The 20,236-nt window shown below is 40.8% G+C and overlaps 1 protein-coding gene across 1 annotated transcript; it reads right to left on the reverse strand.

Annotated features, from left to right (window-relative positions):
* Window positions 1–272: 272 nt before the first annotated feature.
* On the reverse strand, window positions 273–18,968 carry ywhag1 (3-monooxygenase/tryptophan 5-monooxygenase activation protein, gamma polypeptide 1). Its single transcript, XM_028596365.1, has 2 exons — window positions 18,670–18,968; window positions 273–2,512 (listed from the first exon to the last, which is right to left on the reverse strand). Exons 1-2 carry the CDS (start codon window positions 18,754–18,756, stop codon window positions 1,856–1,858), a joined length of 744 nt encoding a protein of 247 aa, XP_028452166.1. The 5' UTR covers window positions 18,757–18,968; the 3' UTR covers window positions 273–1,855.
* Between the last annotated feature and the right edge of the window lie 1,268 nt (window positions 18,969–20,236).

Genomic DNA, 20,236 nt, shown 5'->3' on the forward strand with positions numbered 1-20,236 from the left:
TATTCTGTAAAAAAAGAATCGTGAGTAAATCGTGAATCGCATCGAATGGCGACTTGAGTGTATCGTTACATCCGTAGTACCTTTTTAGTATTTTAATCATCGCTGTTTGATTATGTTACTGTCAATGGACTAACACATGGAAGACCATGCATGCTGCAGAACTCCCATTGTGTCCACTGGTAACCCACTCACTACCGCTGTCAAATATCACAAGCCCATATGTTTTCTTCCTGTTTGCCACCCTTACCAAGAACTGCATGTGACCATAGCGATGTCCGTAACAGATCAATTTATTGTCAACAATCACTGTTTTGGTATAGCGTACTTCAGCAAATGGCGTAAAGAAAACACAGATTAAAATAAGGTCTAGCTAACAATCGCAATAAAAAGAAATAAATAGAAAATAATCCGATTTTTAAGGTCTAGTAATTCCATGTTCATATGAATACATAACATCTACCGTATAAGTTAATCAATTGAAGCTACTGTATAAATACATCACCAGCATGCACAATATTGTATTATGGAGAATATTGGAGCAGTTATCATCTTACACTGAAGAAACCGTATAATAGGCAAGTGCATTTCTTGACCAGGAAGAAACTGAAGACAAATTAAATCCACAAACCTCAAATCTGCTTTTAGAGCTTCCACTTAACATTGCATGTGCTCTGTCCACAAATTCTACTTGGTTCATTGGTCAAGTCTGTGGTTCCAGGTTCCGTTTCAGAGATCCTACTAGATTGTTATGAAGATAGCATAAGTGGACAATAAGGGTGGGCTAATGATCATGTTCAGTCACCACATTTAAAAACAATAAAAATCCATTTATTTATTTTGCCATCTGGATTTCTGTGAATCAAATCGTTTCCTACAAGGAGCCAATAGAAGTTGTTATAGTAACGACAATACTGATGATAAGAATTAGGTGTCCAAAAACAGTTAATTTATTTAATAAAGCACATCAGCACATGAGAGGGACAAGCTGCACTAAGTTTTACTTTTATGAATTTGTATTTTTAGTTACAGTATGACTGTGTGACTGAGCGGGACACATAACCTGACACAAAGCAAACAAAAACATTTTTTTTTATTGTTATCTTCAATAACAGAGACAACCTGCTTTTCACTCGACGATCATAGTGTGGTGCAACTAAAGATGTCGGTACATTTTGAAGTTACGCAATGAAGTTCGACACCCCTTAATTAAAAGCCCGTCTTCATATCTGTAACCCTGTCTGCTCTCTCACTCGCTCTCTCATTTGTCCTTCTCTCTCTCTCTCTCTCTCTCTCTCTCTCTCTCTCTCTCTCTCGCTAAGCAAGGCCATGACATTCAAGGTTACTTTAATTTTCTGGCTGCTCAAGCATCGAAACTCAATTTCTGAATGCTCCTCCCCTCGCGATATACAATAAGACAGCTCAGCTTCGTTTGCGTGATAAGACCAGTCTCTGCCAGCGTGAAGGTACCATTACCCAATAGTCACACTGTGATGCATGACATACCTCTTGCTTCTAAAGTTGTATTTTGGCAAATGCTGCAGAGGCTACCAAGGAGGGGGGTTTCATTCTTTTATTAATTTTTTTTTAATCGTAGGTTATTTCTCAAACTAAAATTGTCTTCCCTCCTTCAACTTTTTTTCACTTTTAATTTGTTGAAAAATAAAGAACAGCAGCCACATCAGTACCGTTGGCTAAATTGGCCGCCGATGTTCCACCGCCCCTCCCCCTCCCCGTTTTTTTTAATTTTTTAATTTCTAAGAACTTTTTAAACCTAGTATTATTATTTTTATGTCATCATTTGTGAGCGAGCGTGTTGTGTTGTTTTTGGCAGAATGAGGTTTCGGGACTCTTATTTTTAATTGTTGCCCTCGCCTCCCTCGTCGTCTTGCTGGTCGCTCGTCCACAGCGTCAAGTTGTCTCGTAGCAGCTGCATGATCAGAGTGGAGTCTTTGTAGGAGTCCTCGTTCAGGGTGTCCAGCTCGGCGATGGCGTCGTCGAAGGCGGTCTTGGCCAGGTGGCACGCCTGCTCCGGGGCGTTCTGGATCTCGTAGTAGAAGACGGAGTAGTTGAGAGCCAGGCCCAGGCGGATGGGGTGGGTGGGCTGCATGTGCTCCTTGCTGATCTCGTGGGCCTCGCTGTAGGACTTCTCGGAGGACTCCACCACCGCCGCTCTCTTCTCCCCCGTGGCCACCTCGGCCAGGTAGCGGTAGTAGTCGCCCTTCATCTTCAGGTAGAAGACTTTGCTCTCGTGCTGCGTCTCGTTGCAGTTCTTGATCAGGAAGTTGTCGAGCAGGTTGAGCACGTCCTGGCAGACGGCCTCCAGCTCCTTCTCGATCTTTTCCCGGTAGGCCCGCACCATCTCGATCTTCTTCTCGTTGCCGTCGGCCGATGTCTTCTGCTCGATGCTGGAGATGACGCGCCAGGACGAACGCCTCGCCCCAACCACGTTCTTGTAAGCCACGGAGAGCAGGTTCCTTTCCTCATTGGATAGTGCTTCGTTCAGCTCTGTGACCTGAAGAGAACAAGAAAAATGTACAGTCGTTAGCATTGTATTTTTTTGTTATCTCAATTGTCTTATTTATGTCAAATATGTGGACATATGTCTCAATAACATTTAACGGTTGACAATTGGACAAAACGAATGCAACATGCTACAAAGTGTGACCATTGACGCACACAAAAACAATTCAGGCAACAGTCACTGCAGGGTAAACCACGCCTCCAGCTCACTGACATCATCCTCTTAGGTGACTCCTGATTGGCTGTGCGCAGCTCTGAAAGCTGGTTTTGTTTTGTCTGGACAGGCCTGTGTCTGGCTGGAGGATTTAATCCTTTATACCCCACTGGGACTGTGCAGCAGCGGCATCTTTACAGACCTTTTCTGAGTATAAAGCCTGTTGTTACTTTCTTTTTTTGTACAGAATTCAGTTCCATGAGCATAGCAAAGTAGGGGGCCCCAGCCAATCCCGTGGAACAGCTCTTCACAATGCCCTTACTGAACTCCATATCGGTCAACATAAATCTACATTCTGGGTAAAAAAACTAAGGGGATTGTGGTGATACTCTCCTTGTTCCCTAGTGTTAGCATAAACGTATTGTTGCATATGTGTTATATATATTTAGTCTATTTATTTTTTTATAGGGCCAGACTTTCTATGTTTTAAAACCGATGTAAATTCTGCTTTTTATTCTGTTGTTTTACTGTGAGCATGAGTTCAATAAACTCAAACTCAACTCAATTTTTCAATTCAATTTCAAAATTCAATTTGGAAAGAAATTAAGCTGGCTTCTTTTTTAAGATGTCTTGCTTTTACTATGATGCCCTAGAAAAAAAATAGAATAATAAAGAGACTTCTCTCTGTTAGAAACATTTCTAAAAATCTATAGCTGTATTGGTAACGGGTACATTCATTCAGCATTTATAAACTCAGCAATATTTGCTTTGATTTAATCGTAATTCAGTTTCTAGGCATTGAGGCACTGTCCCTTAACAACAACAAAACAAATGTTCACCTTTAGAGTAGACAAGACTAAGAGTATACAGCCATGCTAACCGTTCCATGCTAGAGTTCTTTGAAAACTCTGGGATCAGCATGCTACCATGTTACCATTGAGAATGTTAACTTGCTCATGTTTAGAAAGTATAAAGTTTACCATGTTCACCATCTAAGCTTAGTGAGATGCAGCACTGTCACAATGAGCTAACAGCTGTGTCACTCTGATTTCGTTAGCCTCCAATAACACACAGTAGCTGCTAATCCCTGTTCCAGTTGTTAGTACAGTCTCTATTGATACAAATGTATGACTAATCATGTGTTCATCTGATGAACTCATTTTCAGCATACATACATCCTTACATACAACTACACCCCCAGATTACTGTAAGAAGGAGGGGGGTGGAGGGCAAAAAGCAATCAGTGATGCAATCTTCTGTTTCTATGGCGACTGCAAAATCTGCTTTGTTTGTGGAAGCCATTGTATCTCTGCTGGAGACGCTGGCTACAAGCTGCTAATGGAAAGGATACTGACATGGCTGTAGTATGGAGAACGCTGCAGCACTGTGGGAGTAAGCAGCGTGGATAAGTGCAAGTAAGCCATTTCATATCTCACACCTTTCAGCCAACTCTGGCAGTCATCCGAAGCAATGTAATTGCATGGCTCTGTACAGGACACAAATGATTCGAAAGCTATACAAGGAACCATAAGAAAATGTTTCACTTCAATCACGCTTCAACCTTGCTAGTGGGATGCCGGGCCTGAGAATGGTGATGTTAGTCGGTTGGTCTGTCCGCCAAATGTATTGAGCACATTCATGTTGCCCAGACGATGAGCCATTTACATTTTTTAACGGTCCATGAGTTTTCCTCATTTCCATCAGGTCAAATTGTCAACTCTGTATCTTTAAATATGAAAAACAGTTATGTACAGACATTCATGGTCCCCAGAGGATGAATCCTATTGAACGAGGTGATTCCCTGACTTTTTTTATCAACACCATGAGGTTGACATTTGGGAAATATATTGCTATCTACTGAATGGATTGCCCTAAGATTTGGTACGGATATTCAAGGGGAAGTTCAAATGATTTTGGTGATCCCCTTTCCTCTAGGTTGACATTTTGGATTCAGAGTGAAATATCTTGACAACTATTTAATGGATTGCTGTGAAATTAACTACAGATATTTGAGAGTCCAAAGAGGTGATGGTAAGGGTGCCAAAGTACAATCTCACAGAGCTGCTAGCATGGCTTTAGACTCTAGTCATGGTCACAAGAGGATGAACCCTACTGAATCTGGGATTTGTTGTAAAGCCAATACTAGCTAAGCCAAAAGTTGAACATGTCTCAAAATCTGAAAAGCAGATTATCATGACGTTTACTAAAAACCACCAACATCCCACAGTATCTCTGCCTATTTCAGGTATTGCATTAAATTTTTCCTCTGGTGTCATTCTAACACCAAATCATCAACTTGGTCCAAAACTAGTGGGCAGACTGCCATGGAATTTAAAGTGGAAATTTTTGTTCACCACAGGAAACACACCTTTGTATTTGGATATCCCATCTTTAGCAACATCCCAACAACCAAACCACTGTGCTTTTCGTGCCTTATTTCCTAACGGTGCAGCCTCAAGAGTGCCACTAGCAGTACTGCCAACTTGTGCGTGTGTGTTCACTAAGGACGTTGTAAAAATTTACAACTGGCATAAATAAAATGACCTCTGTACTAGTTAACTATGAAGACAATAAACTGACATCCGTTGCATAATGATCCCACTTACGAGCACAGGAGAAAGTCAGCCTGCCCCCCATTAGTCTTTGCTGAAGCACAGCCTTAGCTTTATACAGCTCTATGCATTAGCCCATTAAATTACAATTAGTGTAAAGTCTCTAACCTACAGTAAATTCAACCAACAGAGTAATGCTGAAGCAACACATAGGTCAGAAAAACAAGGCCTAAACAACACGTCTGTAAAAACATGCATGCCTTTGTTTCAGAAGGCTGCAGGGTGAGCAGAAAGCCCTGACGGAAGCTGTGGTGCGGGGATGACAATAGAGCTCTGTCTACCCATAAAGCTCATCAATTGCGCCTGCTCTCTCGTGACTCATCCTTGCACAGGGCAGTCAAACGTCCAAACTGTTAATGCAAACAAAGGCCAGGCAGGACAATCAATAACTTCCTCTTTGACAGTTCTTTGCATGACCATTAATATCCACCAGAGACACTGTAAGGGCTGCAGGGCTAGGAGAGTAAGAGGATATGTTGGGCATGAGTAGAGGCTGGGTTAAACCTCAATGCCCACCGCCTTGCATTTCTATTTAATGGATTTTTCAATTCACATAATATAGACTTGTCACAGTCCCACAGCTACCAATTTTTCTTCCTGTTCCACGCTTTCCTTCTGTCTTTTCCTTGCTCACTTGCTCACTCCCTGGGCTCTCCTGACAACCCCCACCGCCGACCCTCTTTCAGGCAGCATCGCACAAAGGCGCCTTGGACTACCTGGTGTCACTGGTGGTCTGAATAGGTCTGGAGCTTTGGTGAAGAAAAAGGGGATGCAAGGCGGTGTATGTGTGTGTCTTAGTAATGGTGATGTAGTGGGAGCTTCGAGTAGTTCTTTGTTGCTACGCTACCACATATGACAGTAGTTTTTCTGTGAATACAGCTGATAATAATAAGGAAACACATAAAGGGTTGATCACTTAAAAAGGAATGAAAGATGTGCAGACCTACGTAATTAGGCTACTGGACTGGTATGGAGAAAGTCAAACACTAGTTAATGCTAGCCTCTCTGTTAGTACTAGTTCTCTGCTGTCATTAAAGAAAACGGTAACACACATGTGACCTAAAGTGACAGTAAAAGTTAGCCCTCATGCTCATGTGTCAAATATTACCAAGTAATGGCTTATTAAAATAAATAAAATGGGTGTACAGTACAGGACTGTCATGTTCAGCACACATTTTTTTGGGCTTAGCTGTCGTTAAAGGCAGATACTGTATGTTCTGCCTTATTGGTTATATAAGGGTTATAATGGCACCTCCTAGTTCACTTCTATGATAACGAGGGATGCACCGAATCCAGTTTTTTGGGGTTTGGCTGAATACCGAATCCACTGGTTAAGATTCGGCCGAATCCAAAACCAAATACCGAATCCTACTCCCATCCACAGTCCATTAACACAGTAAACGCATTAATGAAGTAAACAACGTCCACAGCCTATAAAATAGTTAAATGTAACAACTTGATGTTGAGTTCACATGCTCTTTTCACATATTAGGAAAGCACATCGCTATCACCAGATGATTTTCACTAACCAGTGTATGATGAAGGCATGTTGGGTGGGTGAAATTAGAAAGCTAACATTAGCTAACGAGCAGCAGCCGGCCATTCGGTCGCTCCGCTCCCACTGTAGGGAGACTGCCAAGAGAACAGCTGACAGCCCGGGAGAGGCACTGTCTGGTTAACACAAGTTTTTAGCTGTGACTGTCCTTCCTTTGCCGTACCTGGGGTTGCTGTGTTTTGGCTGCTGCCTGTAGATTCCTTCAAGCACAACTCATACTCTTTCGGATGTTTAATGCGCAAATGTTTTAACAGCAGCGATGTTGTGTATTGTTTAGGGTCCTTGCCGCTACGGGACAGGTCGGCATTGCGGGTTGGGCGTGTGGCTTGGCTTGGGTCGCCTTCTTTTGGCTGGGGGTGCTGCCGGGCGGCGCTTTTTCTGCTCGCGAGTTCCATTTTCACTTTCTCACAGCCTACTGCATTGAACGGTCGACATACGTAAACACCTTCCCGTAATCAATGGCGGCGTCATTACGTCGGCACGCGTAGTGCAAGCGTAGGGTTTGGTGGCAGAAACTGAACCCTGTCAAAAAGCCCAAATCCTGGATTCAGTGCATCCCTAATGATAACACAAGAAAATGACAGATCTGACTGAGTATATAATAATGACACTGTTATTTACATTAATGGTGGCCTGTTATATAATTATTATTATTATTAATAATTTACATCAGGTGAATAAAAACAAATGATACCGATTTTTTTTTTTTACCGAGTTTTCTTCCTTTTTCAGATCAGTCTGGAAAGACGGCAGACTCATCACGTATTGACCAGTAGTGTTACTAACAATGACTGTGATTACTGTGTAATTGCATTACTAATGCTTGGTCATAGACTGGCTCAGGGACACAGGCTGACGTTTCACACTTGTGTTTTTAGGGTTGGTCCATCTCCTAGCTATCGCCATCTTGTCAAAATCCCTCTTTTCATACTTTCCATGTCTGTAATAATCCTGTAAACTCATTCAGGGCCATGAAATCCCACACAAATAACCCTTATAATGGTGCCAAAGCAATAAAGCAACAACTTCAACTATTCTTCTACAAACATAAAATGTGGTTTGATGTGACATTTCACTCCACGAACTGAGAAGACAAAACACAATAAACATAAGAACCTAGCCAATATCAAAATAAGAAGTAGGGTTCACTTAATTTGGTTTCTCAGTTAATGTTTGTGCGTTTGTGTGTGCGTCATGTAAGACCTATCTTGGGGGGGTAGGTGATATGGGATTGGGGATGGTATGGGCGTGGGAAAAGGAATCTTTATTTTATTCTCATTTATGTTGTATTACTATTGTACAATGTTTAAAGCTATTGTCCTGTTTTATATAATAATAATAATAATAATAATAATAATAATAATAATAATAAAGCTGTGAGCAGTGATGGACGGGCCCTCGCGCCTCTGCGCACGTCGGGGTTACCGGCGGACGCTGCTCCTTGCAACCGTGCATTTGCGCGGCACTCAGACGCCACAAACCGTCACCAATGAAAAAGGAACTCCCCGCCGAGTTCAATGATACCTCACACAAGACTCTACCATAAATGGGTCAGCATGTATGAAAGGGGGCGTGGCTTGAACATAGGGGGCGGGCCAAACCATCACCAATGAAGAAGGAAGTCTCTGCTGAGTTCAATGATACCTCACACAAGGGTATACCTTAAACGGTTCAAATGTTATGTAAGGGGGCGTGGCCTGAGTAAGTGGGCGTGGCCATATTATAGCGGGCGGCTCAGTATCACACGTAGACCACACATTCGGAGTTTCATGCAAATCGGATGATGTTTGTCATATAAGGCACATTTCATGTTGCCAACGCAGGGCGTTATGACCAAAAGTCAATTTTGGCCTGTAGGTGTCCTCAGGCCTGGACCCTTGTCAATCGTGAGAAATTTCGGGCAGATACGACAACGTACACTCAAGTTACAACAACTTTTTTGTCCATCGCTAAACACTCAAAATGGCCGCCACGCCACGCCCACACCGTCTGACGAAAAGTTTTTCTTTTAATAACTTTTCATCGTTAAGGTGTTGGGATGGTACAGATCAAGTTTGAAGTCCATCGGATGAAATCTCTAGGAGGAGTTTGTTAAAGTATAGCACCTTGACTTTTACGCCTACTTCCTGTTGCCACTAGGGGGCGCTATGACTTTAAGTAAATATCGGCCTTTATTTGTCCTCAGCGTTGGACTCTTATGAATTCTGAAAAATTTCGAGGTAATCGGACAACATACACTCGAGTTACACCCACTTCCTGTTTCGGCGGCGAAACGCACAAAATGGCCGCCCTGCCACGGCCACGCCCTATGACGAAAAGTTTTTCTTTTAACAACTTTTCATCTTTAACATCTTAAGATGGCACAGACCGAGTTTGAAGTTGATCGGATGAAATCTCTAGGAGGAGTTCGTTAAAGTACGACATGTGGAAAAGGCCAAAATCGCACTAATTTCGAACATTTAATTCAAAATGGCAGACTTCCTGTTGGGTTTAGGGTATGGCTCTAATGACGTTTTTTGTACATCTTGACATGTTACATATGTGTACCAGGTTTCGTGAGTCTACGTTAAACGCACTGCAGGGGCTCAATTTTCTTAACTTTCTAAGGGGCGCTAGCGAGCCATTTTTGTGCGCCTATTCCCGAAACCCTTAAAATACGTAAATTTTCACCAGACTTGATGCGACCGCCAAATTTTGTGAGTTTTTGAATATATTAAGCCCCTCAAAAAGCCAATTCATTTGATGGGAAAATAATAATTCCTTCAGTTTCAATAGGGCCTTCGCCGCTGTCGGCGCTCGGGCCCTAATAAAACAACCTTGAACAAAATGGGGGGTAGGGCTGCACGATATTTTGTTTCGTTGTCTACATCGCGATGTGCGAATGCGCGATAGTCACATCACAGGACGTTGTGATGTTGACGCTACAACTTTTTTGCTGCTTGATAGAAAAGTAAACGTTCAGCGTTTCACCACAGAAAGCTGCTACCAGCCAGGCTAAAGCTAATAAAGTTAGCCTAAAGAAACAAGGGGTCTGTCCATCTAATGTTACGGTTCTGAGCAGCGACGCTGGAAACGTAACACTAATCTACAACAGCAATCTATGTCTAATATAACAATTTACACTGATTTAAGTGTGCTTGGATACACGGTTTGTTGCTAGTGCGTGACATGCAGGCTCTGCATGCACAGCAAACCATCAATCACAATCAATGGTGATCATTTTATCAAACAGAGGAAGCAACATGTATTTATAATATCATTGACTTTAGCCTTGATTGATAGTATTATATGAATACAATGGTGTCATGTGAGTCAACCAGTGTATTTAACTACCTAATGCCCCTCTCTAAAATGTACTTAATGCACTCAAAAAAGCCAACACATATGTTGTCACTGCCCATGACTTGTTTAAATTGGTTCCATACCTCCAACTTTACAAATATCTTGTTTTTGCCCACAACTCAAAGATATTCAGTTTACTGTCATAAATATGTGAAGAAACTAGAAAATTTAAGAAGCTGGAATCAAAGAAATGCTAAGTCTTTTCTTAAGAAATGACTCAAACCGATTTAATCGATTATCAAAATAGTTGCAGATTGATTTAATAGTTGACATTAATCGATTCATCTTTGCAGCTCTACCTGAAAGTAATGTGAATATCCAAAAAGCAGATTGTGCAGGTTTTCACACATTGAGAAGATGTTTTCAGTTCCCGGAAAGAATGAATACTCTCTCTCCTTATTCCTTTTTTTAGCTGTCCTTTCTTTCCTTTGAACGATAGTACAATTGCAAGTCAGGGTAGATGTGTAAGTGTGCTGCCTTATAATGCTGCGAGCGTTGATGTCCTTGCACTCATTGACAGTGACTAAGCAAAAGGAAAAGACCTCAAAGCAACTGAATGATGCAACAAGATAATAAAGTACTGTTGTGGGGAATTATCACTCACTTCAATTCTGCACATCTAGCTGCAAATGTAAGCAAGATGTGAAATTAACCTGATTATACAGTGTGTGTAGGTGGGTAAGGTGGGCGTTTCTCGTAATGCCTTTGTGACTCACCAATGAGTTAAGACTCATTTCGGGACATACTGAAATGTCCTGAGATGACATTGGTTGCATTCATTATTGGATTGAGGTATTCTGAGTGTGTTCATATTTCAGAAATAAAGAAGTAGAAGTTTGATGCTTGCTTTTGCCCCCTGGACAAAAACTCTAAAATGAGTTTAGCAAACTGATTGTAGCCATCCTTATCTAAAATGAAGCTCATCATACTGTAGGTGTCAAATTAAAAACATTCACATTAATGTTGAAGATATCTCCCACAAGATGCACCATCCTACTCACTCCCACTAGATCACTCCCCCACGCAACACTGAGTACGTTTACATGCACACCAATATTCCACTATTATTCCAAATATGATAAATATTTGGAATTTGATACGGGTCATGTAAAAAGCATATTCCGGTTGGATATTCCGGATAAGGCCTTTTTCTGAATATAGCATTTTCCAATTAAGACGTGGGTTATTCTGGTATTATTCGGGTTTTAGAGGCATTCAACCAACAAGCCGACAGTCTGCAAGGCTTCAGACCCGATAAGAAGGAGAAACGCCGCTACTTTTAAACATTATCAATAACTTGGATATCAACAGGTTATTGGATATGCGCACACATCGCTACAACAACCTTTTCAAGACGCTGGTTGAAGGAATGAAAGAGGGACTCTGTGTTTGCACGGTCCAACAAGTCCTCCACCGCTGGTAAACTAAAAATGGTATTTTGCACGGTTACATGTAAACGGGACTGGTAGTGGAATATTTCATTAACCATGTAAACGGCTTAGTTGGAATATCGTCTTTTTTGGAATTAAGGCAAAAACTGATTAAGTGCATGTAAACGTAGTCATTGTTTTCTATTGAAAATGTGTCTGCCAGCAAAAATAAGATACAGGTAGCCCATGGAGTTATTTTTTTTTTTATTTAGCAGTGATAATTAAAAGTGGATAAAAAATATTATGGCTCAGGTCCCTGTTTCTCTTCCAACTTATATTGATTTCTATAGCAACAGACAAATCAGACTACAGAGTAGCAGTGATGATGTGAAGTCAAGTTCAACAGTCTACTCGAGCAACATGGCATCATGACTTTGCGTAAACATACACGCCACTTTCCTAAAGCCAAATGGTGTGTTATCTGTACACATTTTGAGCTATCCACGTGTATGTCTACGCTGTATACAGCGGATGTAAACATACACACCACATGGCGTCGCCAAGTTGCGTGACGTACTATCGCGAGAAAAAAAAGAAGAAAAAACGTTTGGGTTTAGGAAAAGAACATTGGGAAAGGCTTTAGTAACCCAAAAAACAACAAAAACATGAAAAAAATGACAAAAACACCCTTAGGGAAACAATAAATGGTTGGGTTTAGAAAAGAAACATTGGTGAAGCCTTAAAATAAATAAAGAAAACAAAGAAAATGGCTGAAAAAACGCCACACGCGGGACGCGATCCAGGCTCTCCTGGGTGAAAGTCCTGTGTTTTACCCATCTGCGGACTTACGTCCCTTCATACCACTTGCTACGGCAAAAATTCACACGTAATGTAGGTCAATGGCGGCCGAACTACGTTGATAAATGCTAAAAAGCAATTATGCGTCTTGATAACACGCCAAAATGGCATAAAAATTGGCGTGTCATACATACACCACTTTATGAGATCAGTCTGACTCGAGAAACTAAAATGTACGAAGCCCCTAAAAGGGATATGGGGAATTTTTGGGTTTCTCATGTGCACAAGATACTTTCTCGTGAGCACACAAAAGTATCTTGTGTTCACGAGAAACTAATCTGAGTACCAGTCAAAATGGCTACCGAAGAGGTATTCATCTTCCTGAAAATGCAACAATATGTACCCTAATAGTGTCAACAACAAACTTAAAGATGATACGTTAACGATTTCATGCTGTGAAAGCGAAATATTAACTTTAGCCACATTGGGTTAGCATACTTTTGCTAGCCTTTGATTGGTTTCTTGTGAGCATAAGATATGCGTGCTCACAAAAAAGTATCTTGTGCAAACAAGAAGGAAGAAAATCCCCATGTCCCTTAAGGGCCTCTGTAAAAATGTTGTTTGGTATATTTCAGTATTTGGATAGTTACAGTATAATGATGGTTAAGTCAAATAACCTATTTGCATACATTAGATTTTGGCACTCCCACAATGAATGATGGTAACCATCAGTCCCACTCACAATGGAGCAAGTGTATTCTGCACCCGCCGCAACATTTGTATTAGGTCCTGCGGGACATGCAGTCTCACTCGCTACTGGTACAGATATAAAGCTGTCATTATACATGTGTGGGAAAACTTCACGCTTTAACAGATAAAGATCTGTTTTTAAAGCTTATTTTAAAATGACTTAAATGAAGATAGGTGGTTAATTAGTTATTCTGTTGCACCCAAAGATTTACAGACATTTTCCTTTTCTCCAATGTAGAAAACACTATTTAGGTAATTCTCTAGTAATTAGTTCATAAAGTTGTTGGTCCCAGATTAAAATGCATAAAGTAATGCCCACCTTGTGCCAACATAAGTAAATAAAAAGCATACTATTGATATTATAAGTGCATTTCCTGTATATGAAACAGCTGTGTTTGTGTGAGTGTATGTTAGACATTCTGAGATTTCATGGGGCAATTTTGCCCTTTGCCCCCCTTAATTTCTGAGACTGACAATATATATTCTATAATTTCTAGACTGTTTTCCTGGATGTCAGATGGTGGGATATGTAATAGCCCTTTCAGAACAATACAGCAAAATGGGTCAAACCCACATGTGGTTTATCTGAATGGGGCAATATGCATCTTCAAAAATGGTTTCTTGACCCTCATCCCAACCAGTATCGAATGGGAGTTTGACACTGCCCAATTTCCATGAACAGAATGGGGACTTAAACGTATGTTATTTTAAACATGTATGACTTGATTAGTTCATTAAAGCTAAAGAGAGAGAGCTGGACATAAAATGAACTAAAGCTGCACCTTGCGTAATCTAATTCTGTGTAACGATGTAACTCTTGTGATTTAGCAGTCATTTTTACTGAGCCACAGTTGCAGACTGAAGTCTCTGTGAACAGTGACGCTCAGGGATTCACTTGTGAAAGCGGTCTCAAATTAATCAGGTCAAACCTGGGTTTGAACATGCGTTCAATAAAGCACATCATACCCAGGTTTGTATGAAAAGGAGTAATCACCATGGGTGGCTTGCAAACGGGTAGCGTTTGATTTTGCAAATTCAAAAGCTGGAAAGTTGAAATTTATTGTTTTTTTCCCTTTGTGGGAATTAGGGTTCTACGTTTCCCCTCAAAAGGCGTGTTGGGTTTTTTCATTAATCAAACCAAGAAGCACTGCTAGTCGTAAGGTAAACTTAGTGAAAAAACAAAAAGAAAGTCACTAAAATTTGAAATATGACTGTGTCCTCTTTGAAGCACGGAGTGTTAAAAATTATCATTATTAATAAAATATAAATTCAGCAGAATGACAATTTTACTTTGAATTGAATATGTGGCTTGAAAGACTACATTTCAATGTATCTTATTTTATCAGTTTTATTAAAACTATGTTTCTGTTTTGTATGAAAATGAAAAGAGAGAAATGTAAAAATGGCTTCCCACGAGGTACAAAAAGCTCATTCAAGAATCTCAATGAATGTTTATGTCCCTAAGAAAAGAAAAAATGTGTAGCCTACAGATTGAAGTGAATTATGGGCTAAAACTAGGGATGCAACGATTATAGATTTTGTTGGTACGATTATGGTCCGAAGAATAATCGCGGTCTCGCGATTATCGCAATTCTTGTGCATTAATTAATTTCACTGCTCACGTATGAAATCACATGAACACTAGATTGTAATGTGTTATTTATTGCTGCCTTTTGAAACAGAAATAACGGTATGTTTTGAATGTTTTGAAAATGATTATATGATCAATCATCAACCTTTTCTAATATTAAGATTAGAGACTAGAGGTGAATCCGTCACACCACAAAAAAAGGCCAAGTTGGCAACAACAGCGCTGCCCTTCTTAGGAAGAAGTTGGACCCTTTTTGGGCTAGAAACGCCCCTGCTAGCTGGTGTTCCTAAAAGTTGGAGGAGCTGCTAGCCAAGATGCAGCTGTCATAGGGAGATTTGCAGCATGTTGCCAAGGAATAGATGCGATGGAGAGATCTCTTTGCAGCCTTATGCCCCACAGAGGATGAAGAGGAGTAAGTCAGTAACGTTAAGTGGTAAAGTCAGTGACATGTTTGAGCTGTTGCGGAGTTTTGAGTCGTACGAACATAACGTTATCATGAGTGCACTCAATGTAAATGCAAATGTCGGCTGTTAACTATAACGTTATCGTTAACATTAAACAGGCTAACCATAGCCAACTGGTAACTTTAACAAGCTAACAAACACTTAAACAACAACGTTAACAAACAATAAAGTCGCTAGAAAGCTTACCAACTTGGGTTGAATCCCCCGTTGCAGCTGCAGCTGTCCTGAGGTCAGGGGCTGGCTCTGCTCTGTTTTACTGGTGTTTGCTAACTTGACGTAATAATTGCAGCAGTAAGTTGTCTGCTTACATTACATTATGCAAGTTTGCCAGATCGGGTAGCGGATCTGTAGTTCGAATGAACTGTACAATGTAAAGTTACATAGTGTTGCTTTAATAGTGTAATCGGTTAATCGCTGCATCCCTAGCTACAACATGCAAAAACACTGGCATGGTCTTTTCAGAGATATTGGTGAAAAACACTCTTAACACTCTAAATGCTTTTCTTACATTAAACCTAGTGCATTGATTTAGATTCAATACTGTAGGTCAGCCTTCAAGAATGAGTCATTACTATATCAAAGGGCTGAGGCACTGTGCCCATGTGGATACTATGATGTAATAGTTTCATTACATATGCACAGCAGTGCCAAGATCCTTTTACATGAATCTTCAATATTCATATTCACTCTCGAAAATAACTCCTAAAAACTCCTTCCACATCAATGTTGACGGCATTTTGTAAGTATTAATATACAGTATAGCACGGTGCTGAGTACTGCTATATACTGTACAGTACACTTTACCGAGTTAAAGCTACACAAAAGACCTTTCTCAGAGAGATTTCTTATGGATTCCTTTGGCTTTAAACGCCCCCTTTGAATCATTTATAGTCCGAAGCATTTATTGAACAACTAAACATTTTCAGTTCAGGTGGCTTTTTCATATAGAATTCCAGGATCCTAATTTAATTTCTCCAACTCTTGGTCCAAGGCTAATAGAATCACTAGAGACCCCCACAAAGCCAATGTAGTACAAAATATTTTGCAGGCAACTGGGTCTGCGTTGCTGATCGGTTACTGATCACTCATAGCCGTGCCCGACAGACAGAAAGAGGACAAGCTGAATTTAATGTCACACGTAGCTCCTAAAAGTGAACTTGGAAAGACATTGGAGGCCTGACAATGACTCTCTGCTGTCATTGTAAACGTAAAACATGGCACTCATTTACAGATTGTTAAATCACTAAAACCTTGCTTTTTGATTTTTAGCTCTACTTTAGCTCCCAAATAAGGAATGACTCTCCCATATATTGAGAATAACTTATCTGTTCTTTAATGCATCTGATTTCCCCTAAAGATGACTAAATAATTGGAGCTGTAAAAATATACTTGATGGTGAGACATGCTGTCCTGATATCTACTTTATTATAATCTGACAAAGGCAGTGGTGAAAACACAGCACTAACAGCAGTTCATCAGAATGAATGTTCATTTTAGTTGGGCCTGGTTTCTGAGTCTGAAGTGTTACAGTCCTCCAGAGGATGGCTGCAGTGTCGTGTTCTGTAATCCTGTTTTAAAAAAAAAAAAATTTTGGTTCCGTTGCCACCGGGGCAGTTACCATGTCTGCAGTGGCAAGGGATTCCCCTTAAATGATGGGCGAGGCAGCAGACACACCCCGCTGCCCAGTGCTGCAGAGAGACTGGCTGGGTGAGGGGCAGCTCTCTCTCTGACTCGGCAAAAATGGAAAGGGGTGGAGCTAGGCCCCCTCTGGCATTACCACTACAGCCTGGTCCTAGAGAGAGGCAAACAGCGTGGGCTTTAAACACGCTGACAGCTTACTTGTTGACTCTTGGAGTTAAAGCTGAAATGTAGAAAAAGTCCCAATAATCTTGCTTTCTCTACTTTTAAAAATGCCTACACAGCTTGGGCACGCATGCTGACGTCTGGCCTTGTTAATAAAAAGCAAAACAACAACTTTTAGGAAAAATAAGTCTTTCTATATCATTTATAGAGGAAAAGAATATAAATATATTCCCCCAAACTGCTGGCTTCTTATTAAAAAAGTAAAATACATAGTACAGGCAACTACAAATTCTTCTATTATCACTAAAAAGTCACTATGAGTAACAACAGACGCAATATGAAGTCCTGCACAGACATTATGGCCATTCTTTTAAATAAAGGAGAGTGGGCCTTGTCACACAGCACAGCATTCCTTGACTTCCCCTGCCAATTTGTCGCTTCCTCTATGATCTTATTGTCCAGACAGCGCTGATATAGAGAGATGCAGCCTTTGTAAAGCTGTGATTAAAAACGCTGCCTATGAAATGGTGCACTACGGGTGGGCCTGTGCTGCATCTTGGCAGATGCTGCGGCACGCCTCTGTGTAGAAACCTGCTGTAAGAGTTCGAGGACGCAGGGATGCGGTTGCTACACAGAATCGATTGATACGGGCCGCCCGTCATCCTACAGTTTGCGGACCCAAAACGCCCGTTTGCTGCCATATGACACACAGAGCTTTATGGAAAGCTGTCCGTCCGCCAGCAGCACACCCACGTCTGTAAGGTGAACGCTTGGAATTTTTGCGCTGCTTCTGCGTATATCGATTGCGATCAACCTTCAGCCAACATTGCTCTTCCCAATGCGCCAAATGAGTACCAATAGGTGGGACACTGCCTGCTAGTTTCTCCACATCAAGCTAAAGAAAAGCGGTATTTCACACTAAATCGATGGCCCATTATTTCCCAGCATCATGTAAACCGGAACACGACCATCAGCACAACCTACGATGTCACTCTCCTCATCATGGTACCACCTAGCTCGTCCTCTGCTCCGCCAGTATGCGCATCTTTCGACGGGCTCATTTTAATACTCGCCCACTATTAAGCCCACATTTGATCCAGACAGACGATTAAATCGCGTTTCATAGTTATTTTGTGCTTTATTTTACCCGGTCCGTTTACAACCTAACAGCCCGGCCGTTTTTAAAGGAGCCTGCTGGTGAAAGGCACCGCCCCAAGATCAAACAGTCCGCATTTCAACCACAATCCACCGCAGCACGCCGCTGATAAAACACTCTGATTTACTGCAAATTAGGGATTTAAATTGAACCTCTTATCAAAACGGTTTGAAATGTGCTGAAACGGGTGATGATGTGAACTAATCTCTACCGGCCTTGCAGTCCTGTTCAAAATGATGTTGCCCAAATCTTATTATAGCAGTAATGTATCCTATTAACAAATATGTCTTTCTCATGAACGTATTCTTTAATCATAACTTTCATACACCAATTTTGTGTGGCTTATTCGCTTAAATCAGAATGTGCTTCCTAACACAGAGGCACAGTCCCTTCCCTGCGTGATACTGCCATAATGCTAGGTTAACGTTAGCTAGCTTTTACACATTCCTCGCAAATACACACACGTATCGACGAGGTTATTTAAATAATAATAATAATTAAAAAAAAAAAAAATTTAAAAAGAGAAAATGTCATTACAGAGGAAGCCTACTTACCGATTTCATGGCAGCTGCCATATCATCATACCTCTCTGCCTGCTCGGCCAGCCTGGCTTTCTGCACCAGTTGCTCGCGGTCAACCATTTTAGATGTGGTCTGTGCGTTTCTGTTGCTGTCTTATGTGTTTCGGAGCTAAAAATCGTAATATGAATGTTTTAATGCAGAGTAACGGTACCGGGTCCTCCTCGCTGCAGCTGCTGCCTGCTGTCTGTGTGCCTGCCGACGGGACACCCCTCCCCCTCCGAGCACTTTCCCTCGGTTGTGTCACCACCCAAAAAGGCGTGTCTTCACAGAGTGATGTAACCAGCGAGCCTGGTAGTCCAGAGAAAATGACAGCACAGCCTATTGCCCTACACTGTAGTGGTATTCTATCACACTTTCTAAGTACAGTAGGGTACTCACATGCCAAGTGCTCTGGGCCCCAGACCCCCCCCACCCCCACCCCTCTCCAAAGGCCTGGCTTTGACTTAAGAGTATGCTAGCCTAGCACTACTGACATGATAGGGGCCTTCCTAATATTGTGGCCCTGTCTTGAAGAGGGCCTTGGTGTCAATTATTTTAGTTGATACAAGGTTTACATTGTTAATAACAGTGGTGGAATGTAACTAAGTACATTTACTTAAGTAAGTTACTTGAGTCTTTTTTTTTTCATGTCACTTTCTACTTCTATCTACATTTCAGAGAGATAGAGATTAAGATGTTTTGCCCATAAAACACATGTAGTTTATAAATTACAATGTTTTATTATAAATTGAACTACCCAACAATATACAGGCCTACAAGTCAGGCTGAAATGATTAGCTGATTAAACACTTTTGGTGTTTATTGTTGATTGACAGAACTGTTTTGATCGTTTCCGGTTTGTAAAATGTGAGGATGTTTCTGCATTGAGTACTTTTACTATTAACACTTTATTTTCCTGATGATACTTAATTACTTTTGCTTAAATGCAGGACTTTTACTTGTAACAGTGAGGCAGTAGTAGTACTTTTACTTAAGTAAAGGATCTGAATACTTCTTTCACCACTGGTTGATAATTCCCATTAATTTGTTATCACATTACCACACACAAACCTTGTCTTGTAATATTACAGCATTAGAATAGGCCTACTAGGCCTAAAGTCATTTTATCATGAGTCATCAAACACGCCCTCTTACACAGGCTGTTTTGTTTCCCTGTCATCATTGGATGTTTCTGAAATTGATCAATCAGCTCCAACTCAATCTCTTGAGCCTGCCAGACTAAAACTATTTTATTTTATTTTTCCACATATCTATATTCATGAGTCAAAATGCTATCTTAAAATATTGTATCTCTAATTGCATTTTGCTTATCAGATATAATATATATATTTAAAATGCTAAATTAATCTCTAAGTATGATTTCACCAATAAGACTAAAGTTGCATTTGCAATCAGAGTATATGAAACCTCCAATTACAGATATCTGCAGTTCAGGATCAACTATAATGTGTATGCCAAATAGCTCCATAAGTGATCACTTAATAACTCCGATAAAAAAAAAAAAGGGTCTCCAGCTTAATTCTGATAACAACATATCTTT

This window comes from Perca flavescens, chromosome 13, assembly GCF_004354835.1.
Source record: "Perca flavescens isolate YP-PL-M2 chromosome 13, PFLA_1.0, whole genome shotgun sequence".
NCBI classification, from domain to species: Eukaryota; Metazoa; Chordata; class Actinopteri; order Perciformes; family Percidae; genus Perca; species Perca flavescens.